Source organism: Ziziphus jujuba, chromosome 4 (genome assembly GCF_031755915.1).
Source record: "Ziziphus jujuba cultivar Dongzao chromosome 4, ASM3175591v1".
Taxonomy (NCBI): domain Eukaryota; kingdom Viridiplantae; phylum Streptophyta; class Magnoliopsida; order Rosales; family Rhamnaceae; genus Ziziphus; species Ziziphus jujuba.
This window is the reverse complement of record NC_083382.1, coordinates 12,479,354-12,489,517: the sequence shown is the minus strand read 5'-3', so window position 1 is coordinate 12,489,517 and position 10,164 is coordinate 12,479,354. Positions and strand designations below refer to the sequence as shown.

General features: G+C 33.3%; 1 protein-coding gene across 1 annotated transcript; it reads right to left on the bottom strand.

Moving 5' to 3' along the window:
• Window positions 1-661: 661 nt before the first annotated feature.
• Window positions 662-6,099, bottom strand: LOC107432208 (vacuolar protein-sorting-associated protein 11 homolog). Its single transcript, XM_016043292.4, has 6 exons — window positions 5,630-6,099; window positions 5,163-5,336; window positions 4,729-5,052; window positions 2,826-4,595; window positions 1,706-2,096; window positions 662-1,619 (listed from the first exon to the last, which is right to left on the bottom strand). The coding sequence occupies exons 1-5, from the start codon at window positions 5,849-5,851 to the stop codon at window positions 1,707-1,709; spliced, it is 2,880 nt and encodes a 959-aa protein (XP_015898778.3). The 5' UTR covers window positions 5,852-6,099; the 3' UTR covers window positions 662-1,619; window position 1,706.
• Window positions 6,100-10,164: the final 4,065 nt, after the last annotated feature.

The window sequence follows — 10,164 nt, the reverse complement described above, 5'->3', positions numbered from 1 at the left end:
TTTTAAAACAAATGCAATTAAATTATCTCACAAATCATTTTTGCAGCCCATTCTCAATTGAAGAAACCTTTAGAACCCCTATAAAGATGGTAAACTCACAAGAATCTATCCCTGTTTAGGATAGAGAAGAGGTGGGATCGAAACGTACACTACTCCCTGCCTTGAATATATGTTTATTTAAATTTATTTACACATTTATAACTATATTTATATTTTTAAATATTGTTGTAGCTTTTAAAAGTATAAACTCATTACTAAAATATATATATTTTTATACTAATAAACTAATATTTTTTTAAAAGAATACTGAATATTATTTGAAAAAATAAAAAAGCGGAGCGTCACGTTTCGTTTCCTATTTAGGAAATCTCTATCCTATCCCACCCCATTGTCATTCTTATACTCTTGGAATACTTCTTGGTCACTCCCTACTTCTTCATAATAAAAAAACAAAAAGAATTATTATAAATTGTACATAAAAAATCAAAAGAAAAAAACTATAAATTATGGATATTTTCTAATTAATTTTATAAAGGTTATAAAATTACATTTCTATTTTTTTCTAACAAATTTTTCCTTTTTTTAAGTGATTCTTATGATTTTTTTTATTAACATTATATTTAAAAGTTAATAAAAGCTTATCAATATATATATATGAAAGTCCATAAATATTTATAAAAATCTATAAATCTCCATTAAAATCTTTTAAAATGAGAGTTTACATAACTTTAACCCTATAAAAGTTTTGTAAACTCCACAAAAATTAATAGAAATCTATAAATTTTACAAAAGTCAATCACTAAAAAAATCCATGAAAGTCATCCCAACTAATACATACCCTTAGATTCCAATCTCACCATCTCATCCAAAATGGTTCTCATGGTTAAATTCACTGGTTTTACTTGAACACACACAGAGAGAGAGAGAGAGAGAGAGAGAGAGAGAGAGAGAGAGAGAGGACAATGACATAGAGAACTGCATGGCTCATGCATGGTCATTTTCTTGCCCCAAAACCTGACCGGTGACACAGAGGAAAATAATATCATACTGTTTCCGTTTATAGTTCAGCAGACAAGTCATACGTTAAAAGCCAAGATTCCGTACCCGCGGTCAAAATCAATAATCCACGGTAGAAGGTGGCCTGCCCTATAGATGATCTGAAAGCTAACCAGCAAGCATTTTCTTCAAGTCTAACAACTGTAATTGCAGTAGGTAAAACGACAAATAACTATGTAACCAGGCAACATGGCCTTTGAAATACATCCATCACCCATCACCACACAGAAAATTTCTACTATTTATTCTCTTTTTTCGCCTGTAAATGCATGTTACAAAAAACTTCTCTAGTTCATATTTGAAGAAGTTTTACTCTAACTGAAAAGCAATCCACTCCCTGAAACTAAACTCGCTTGGATATAAACAAAGAAGCTCCACACAATCATACCTTTCATGAGTGACAACCCCTTATTCAAGATTTACGCCAATGAACCTTCATTCTCATTTCTGACAGCATAATTGCACCATATAAGGGTTGGCACAGCTAGATAAGTATCTGCTGTAATGTCCACCAAAGCAGAGAATCCAGAAGTCACTCAATCACACCTTATATCCCTGAAATTCTAAACTTCCATGGGATTGGATGGAGCTTGATGCCAAACACTTTAAGAATTAGCTAGATACTGAAAACTCCTAAAAATTAACAAACCTTAGAAGCCACTTGGAGAAGATACGGTGCCTGATTCAGAGGCAGCTGTCGCTGCAGTACTTGTTTTGCTAATAACCCCCTTCCCAAAATACTCAGCAATCACGGAAAATCCATCTTTTGAACTCTTCACTTGCTGGAAGAAACGATCCTGATCTTTGGAGTTCTGCTCCAAGTTCCTTTTCATTTCTAGAACAGATCTATACTCAGGAGCACATTCAGGACACTCTTTTTCATTATCACCTAGGCAGCGCTGATGGAAAGAGTGCATACACATAAAGTGGACAGCAGGGAGATCAAGTGTGAAAGTGCATGCAGTGCACTTGCTAAGTTGAAAGATTCTGGCATTAGTCCTAAGATCCTCAATTTCTTTCCTCATGGCCAATGTATCTTCCTGCATAATTTAAGAACACATTGTAGGCTCAATTATCATCATATAATGGTTTGGGTTCAAAACTTAAAGTCAACTTTTATATCAACATGAAAGCGAAAAAACATTCCTGCTCAATCTTTAAGCCAAATGGCTCCATAGAATCGAGTGAAATTTTTATTACATGAATAACTGGCAAAACTCATCCACATGTATATTGGTTCTCAGCAAATACTATTTAGGTAATCATAGTAAAGACCCACAATCAAACATGTGTATATATCCATGACATGCAATTTGTTTAGATCAGGGAAATTAAACATTGACCTTTTAAATCTACAAAGAATAAACTATCTCTTTCTTCCCCATGTTTAAACTTGGCTTGGGTTAAAAAATTTATATTTCATTCACTTCACAACAATCCAATTTCCCTTCAAAATTCTCAAGTTCTGGCTTGGTTTCCCATTTATCCCAAAAATAGCCCACTTGACACACACTTGTAAACATCAGAAATATTTTTTTAAAACAGCACGTGTTTTTAATAGCTTTGAGTTTATTTGGCTATGCATGTAATGCAACAGAATGGTTGAGAATGGAACAACTTTTACCGTCACCAACCATCCAAAATACAAATACCCTTAAAAGAGGGATAATAGAACCATGTCCATCATTCACTGATGGCTAACAAAAACGGCTGAAATAGGAGTGTATAAATAAAAATAAATTGTTATAAGAGATGCAACAAATGCCAACCTGGTACTTATCAATAGCCCGCCGGTCCTCCTCAATCAGCTTTGATTCTTGTTCAAGTTTTCGAGCAATATAATCTTTAATTACAGAAAGTGTCAGACAGGGATTTCTTGAAAGCGTTTGAAGAACAATAATAGGAGGCAAGATGTCATCCCTTTCTATATAGGTCAAAACTTCCTTCACTTCTTTAGAGCAATCTTCTCCAAGTTCACCGAAATATTTCAAAAGGTCTGCCCAAAGAGATGCATCACCTCCCTTCCCTGAATCCCCCAATCTTTTGCAACATGCAATCAGTCCCTCATGGTCATGGGCTTGCATGTAGCAAGCAATTACCTCTTTGTAGAGCTTCATCTTTTCATATAAATATAAAAGTCCTTGTTTAACTGCATTCATTTCACAGAGAATTATTGCAAGATCAACATCATAAAGTGGATGTTCCAGCTCGGATGGCCATGCACTTTTAAGCAAGTTTAGTCCCTTCTTATGTCTTTCCAAACGGTCCTTTTCCTTGATTGAATCTTTGCTAGCAATTACTTTCCCATTGGACTCAGCTTTTGACATCACAGGTGTTCCTGATCTTATCCTGGAATTTCCCTCCACACCATTGGTAGCTTGTGAGAACGATGGAAAGTTTAAGTCATTGGACAAGTACAACTCCAAAAGTGTGTTATGAATTTCTACTTGAGCAAGTGAATCTTTCACCCTGTTGGTATACTTTTCAAGAAAATCCATAAGGGACTGTGGATAATGGATGAAAATGTTAAGAAAATCAACAGGAGATGGTAGCACGGATAAGTATGAACCACTGAAGGCTTTTCTCTTGTCTGATTCTCCATCCTCCGTGCAAAGTTTCATGAGTATCTCAATTGTCTCAACTGGCTTATGTTCTATGAGAATTTTACCATACTCTTTTACTGTCACCCCAGCTTGACTTGGTTCAAGGCTTGAAATATATAGCAAGGCTTCGTCATACCTGCCAAGGTCTTCAAGTAAGATTTTTAAGTACCATTCATGCCGCCCTGCCTTCTTAGCAACATACATTGCATGCTCATGATAATTCGCAGCACGGCAGACCCTTATAGCAGTCTCAACATCAAACTTATGCTCCCCGACACCATCCTCACTTTTTATGAAGATGTTCAGCTTTTCAACATCTTTCAGTTTGGTGTAGCAGTTAAGCAGAAGAGTGGTATGATCCTTAGATGCCAGCCCCTTTTCATGCAAATTTTCTAAGTAATTTGTAAGGTTGTAGATTCTTTGTGCATCTAAAAATTTCTGTATCACATAAGAAGGCTCTAGGTGGCCAATTGTATGAATGTATTGGGCCATAGCCTCATCATAATCTTGTTTGCTATAGAGATGATCCGCATACTTTCTTAGCACCTCAGCAGTTGCAGCGGCATCAGCTTGCTGACTTTGGACTAGGTTGATAGCTACAGTATAAAGATTCTTCTTAAAAAGCATATCTAACTTGCTTTCCATATCCTTCTCTCCAACACATAAAACTGATTTGTCAGCCATAATTAGTATTATGTTCCCCCATTCACAAAGCATGTGGGAAACTTCTTTAACCACTAGACTGTGGGCAATCAACCGATTCTTCAGATCATAAATGTTGAATGTGTTCTTGCTGCTTCTTTGATCTGCAATGACACACAATAGATATCCACGAAACCACCCTAGGAATTTTTTCTCTCCTTCAAAAGCCCAACAAGGACCACGACCATCAACTTCGTAAAAATACACAGCCTCATGTCTACCAATTATCAACTCCTGATTATTAGAAAACCATGTAACAGTCAGCATTCCATGATAATAAAATAAAAAAGAATTCTAGTCAAGTAACATGATTTTACTTTTTTTTTTCCCCCCTTTTTCGAAATTAAGATCAGGAAGAATTGCATACCGAACGATCACTCATTGCAACACTATTGACATTGCATCCAATCTGATCAAGGGTTTGCCGTTTTGGTGGTTGACTTTGCAAGTTGAATAAGCTCACCGAACTAGGAGTTACAGCAAATAACAGAAGGGATTGACCATCCACTCTGAACTCCAGACCTGTAATTGAGGATTGGCTCTGGTCAGGCGGACCATCCACCTGAAGCTTGAAGCGGGTGATTCGCTCCCGTGCAATATCCCCTTTAATGCAGTAAATGCAACCATTATCTAAGCCTATAGCCATAAGCAGTATTGGTGGGGCTTCTTCTAGGACTAAAAACGATGTAATCTGCGTCAGTAATCACAAGATTCAAACTTTCATCACCACAAGAAGATTCAACAAAACAAATTTAAGCATCCACAATATGGAGAAAGAACCTAAGCAATCAGATGAAATACCTTTGCTTCAGGAAACTGATTAGTGAAAATGCGCAAGATTCCAATACAATCAGGACTGCTTGAGCTCGAGCCCTCAGGCTCCATCCTATCAAGGTCAAAAACCTTGAGGCACATAGCTGATTGCTGCGGAGCAATTTGCTCATCTTCTCCAATTGTTACCAAAAAGTTTCTTTGCTGGTTTCAACAATAAAAGAAAGATCAAACTTTCGTCAATGCCCAATTCATCAACTAGCTCCAGAACAAATTACAGAAGAACCATAAGTAATTTTACCCATCTGGAATAGAAATTAACACCGTAGTTACTTCTAATAATCCCTATATCATATAGACCACACTATTCCCCAAAGGACAAATTACACTTCATAATCTTTTTTCCTTTACCTACATTTTTCTCGGCAACCAAACAAGAGCAAGAAAACAGAGAAGTGAATTTACAACAGAATTTTTTGAGGAGTTGTTAAATGGACCTTGAGCTGCTGAAGGAAGAGGACGGAGGAAGAATGAGCTTGAAAGGCGTAATTGAAATGGAGACCTCGGTCGAGAAGGCTCACGGTACCGTCGTCGCATCCGATCACCACCTTCCCTCTCCCGCTGGAGCAGCACTCGACTCTTCCACCGACCTCCTCGGGAATCGTAGCCTTTCCCGCCAATTTCTCCTCGAAGAACTCGAACTTCCTCCACTGATACATCGGTGGTCCTCTCTTTTTTTGGGGGGTCTTTTGGATCGGAACGAACAACCGGAGATCGGAGATCGGATATCGCACGGTCGTGGTTCTACGAGCTCAGATCGGAAAAGCTGAAACTCTCTCTCGCTCACTCTTTTTGTTATAAATTACTCGTCGTCTTCATCAGTTTCTCTGGTATTCGGGTCGGGTTATGGGTTTTTCTTTTGGGTCTGCAGGTATCAGCAACCATATCGAAGAACGTTCTCGGGATCAACAAGAAAATCTTCAACGTCGTCGTATTAAATTATGAGGCTTTAAAATGGGCTCCACTGTGAAACTCCAGTTCTTTTCAGTATCCATTTTGGGCCCATTTCTAGAGCATTTGGTTGGGTTGATAATAGACTGGTTGAGGGCCTCGAGGCCCACTTTCTAAATCTTACTTGAATTTTTTTTTTTTTTTAATATAAAAAAAGGGGTTAAATAATTAAAGATCTTACACGGTGGATCAATCCTATGACGATTTCACATACATCTAGTTTACATAGGGGTGAGCATTTTAACTGACAAAATTGAAAGACCAACCGACCGAAATCCAAAAAAAATTAACTAAAGCCAGTTGTTAATTCAATAAAAAAATGTGTGGTTAATAGGTATCGATGTTTGGTTTTAACAACCAACGGTTAATCGAAATTCGAAACTAATTAAAAGATATAAATTAATATTTTATATGTGTTATATATATATATATATATATAATATTTTTACCCATATTTATATATATATTTAATATTATTTTATAAATAAATTGATATAAAATTAAAAAAACTGATCAAAAACTGAAATAATCAAACGAATACACCAACCAAATTAATTTATTATTTTTTATTGGCTTTGTTTGTCCAAAAATTGAAAACTAACAGAAACCAATCAACCAAATTTCAAACCGTTTCTATTGGTTTTGAAAAGCTCAAAAAAGTGTTTAGCTGATATAATCAACCGACTGATCATTTTTTTCTTACTGATCAAAATTAATTGGAATGGATTAATATGTCATCCTTGGTTTACAATCTCATAGATATAACTAAACCTTTGATCCAGATAATGATGGTACTTAAATTATAAATACAATCAAATTTTTAATCCAAATGGGTATTATGATACTCGGATCTCGACCGTCTTGGTCAAAATTTATCTTATAAACCATTTACTAGCACCTAGATAAAAAAGCTTAAAATCTTCTACTTGCAATTGGGATGCTTTTGCTTGGCTTACATGGTTATCAACAACCATCAATTTGTGGCCTTGGATGCCTTTCAAAATTCAAAATCCTGCCAAAAAAACCTCAAAACCCAAATTAGTGCAATTTCTACCCTGCATCATCTGGCTTGATTGGCTGGTGGACCAGGCTCCATGTGCACATCATGTGGTCCTATTTCATAGAAACTTTTTTTTTTTTTTTCCCTAAATCTGATCGTACAAAAGCTTAATGGCACTAAACAAAAATAATAATAATAATAAAAAAATTCTGTTGCAGCTTTTGTTATCATATGAATTTTCAGCAATATCTATTGGTATACCAACTCACCAAAATAAGCTGATGGTGAATAAAAGAAGTCAATCAGTATGCTGCGAGCCTGCGAACCCATTAAACAAATACAAAAGAGTCCTTTTCTGTTTTCACTTTTATAATGCAAAAAAATAGTAGCTTGGAAGTGGGTCACAAGTATTTTGGAGCAAAATATTCAACATCCAGTTGTTTGATGACATTGCGGTTCTAACAAAGATTTTCAAATTTTAGATTTTTTTTATTGGTTGTTCAAATTCAATCTTTAAAAGAGCACAAAACATATATAAATTTGATCTTGTAAACCATTCTTTAATTTGTATAAGAGACATGGTGGCATAATATATTTTAAGAGGTTGATTGTCATGTTTAAATTAGATTTTTAATCCAAAAATATCTGTACAACTTAACATATTACCATGTCATTGATATTAAAGAATACTAATAATAAAAAATAAAAAAATAAAAAAAGTTGCAATAAGGAGAAGAAAACCTAGGAATATATGTATAGAGTATGAAAGGGCCTGTGTTGGTGTTAAAGGCAGGAAGATCCTGATAAGGTTGCTTTATGTAGATTGTAGCCCCATGGCCTCCACTCAATTAGCAATTAATGGACCATGTGAGCGATACCAAGAAGCTGCACTGATTGAATATTATCTGGAAAGCTACACCTTATTTGTTTTAGGCCATGTGAAGCACCTATCAAATTTTCCCTCTTCTAATTTCATCTGTTATTTGCTTTATTTCTTTTTTTTTTTCTCCTTTAATTTTAATATACATTTTTTTAAGTGAATGGAAGATCATATTGTCACTATTTATTTTTTATTTTATATGCATAAAATATATGAAACTTCTTTCCTATTAGTTTTTTTTTTGGTTATAATTAACGGTTTATATGCATAAAACATATGAAATCTCTTTCCTATTAGTCTTTTTTTTTTTTTTTTTGGGATAGAGAAAAATAAAAAAAATATGATCTTTACCGACTCGACTAGTTGCATCCTTACACCTCTTTCTTATTAATCACTTTCCTATTATTATTATTATTATTATTATTATTTTTTAAGAATCATTAACGGCTTCGTCAACTTATCACAAATTCGAATATGTTAGAAGAAGATAAAAAAATATGGTCTTTGCCATCTGTTACCTATTAGTCACTTTCACTCACAAACTCCATCTTGATTTCCAAAGCTAGGACAAAGGTTAAGAATATATCACATATGCTTTCAAAATCATTATTATTATTATTATTTTGCTCATCTAAAATAATTATTCTAATTACCAAGCAAAAAAAATATATATTGAAAATATAAATATGATATGTAATTTTGATATAACAAAATTGATAATCTTAATATTATTAACTTTTTTATTTTGAAATAGTTAAGACTTTTATAAAAAAAAAAATGATTTAACTTTTTTTTAAAAAAAGGCAAATAGTATAAATTAATTAATGAGAGCTTTGACCACTAATAAGTAGGCCGTACACATAAGAACATGATGGTGGGGAAGATTTTGTTCGAAATGAAATTAGGATAAGGATTTCTTTCATCCAATTAATTATGTTGGTTGATTAATTATGAAGGGGGTGTCGTAATCACCAGCCTTAATCATGCTTTAGATATATGTGACCATCTTCATCTTGCACCCCGCTGACAACATTAATTAAATAATAATAAATATTGTCCTAGCCCATATGCCCATTATTTCTCTAAGGTCCCCGTTTCCCTAATATATAAATTAAATCCTTGCCATTTTTCTACTAGTTTTGGTGGTCCTCTAACTCCTGGTGTGAGAAAACTATATGCTTGTTTACTTATTTATATATTTTATTTTATTTATTTATTGATTGGTTTGAATTTTGTCAATTTGTTATAAAAACATGGTGTTTTTTACTATCCTTTTACCTTACTTTAATCATTTCTTGAAAATCTAAATGATGATAAACAATTGAAAGTAATTAGTAAACCCATATAAATGGATATAATATATAATAGGACACGAAAATCAATCTCCATTGGCATGGCCATATCGATTTGATCATCCAATTAAGCAACGTTTTACACACGGAATTTTTTGATTCGTAGATTGATTTTCAAGCAACCTTGTGAACAAATCTTATGTGTAAAGCACTCTTTCTTTCAATATATTTTTCCCACTTTTACTCCTAGTTTTTACCATACTTCTATCAACTTTGTATGATAACAATAGTAGTAAAATCACTACTTTTTCACAAAATGATCCTTTGAATTTGAATTTTCAATGATAAAAAAAAGAATTGCTCTAAAACCCAATAAGTTTTAATTATTTCGATCAACAAACTTCTGTTTTTGTGTAATTAAAATTTTTAATTTACAATGTTTGCAGATCATTGTTTATTTATTATATATTTTTGTATGACATAATTTTATTCATTTTTACCCTACTCAAAATATTTGCTTACAAGTCACGGTTACAACCTATCAATATTTCATTGTTGAATAATATTAGAAGTAGCAATTAATCTAATAAAATATTTAACAAGTGATATGTTATTATAATATTGACTTATATTTAGCTATATTTATCATTTAAAATATGTTAAAATTTTAATCAATAAAATAATAATATATCTTAGTAAATATTTTTCTTAGTTAGTACCTTTAGCATCACTTTTAACAGTTTGTAGAACAAAATTCCATAATAAATTGTTTTTTTTCATTAAATTTTATTTCTTTTTCTTCACAAATGGACCTAGAATTTCTAAGCAGAAAATTTTAATGTATAAAAA

Excerpts from the sequence above, each read along its gene's own strand:
- LOC107432208 (XM_016043292.4), bottom strand. The coding sequence starts at position 5,851 with ATGTATCAGTGGAGGAAGTTCGAGTTCTTCGAGGAGAAATTGGCGGGA. Across the intron at positions 4,596-4,728 it reads TTGCAATGAGTGATCGTTCG|GAGTTGATAATTGGTAGACA; the intron begins GTATGCAATTCT and ends TCTAATAATCAG. Across the intron at positions 2,097-2,825 it reads GGGCTATTGATAAGTACCAG|GAAGATACATTGGCCATGAG; the intron begins GTTGGCATTTGT and ends TAAATTATGCAG.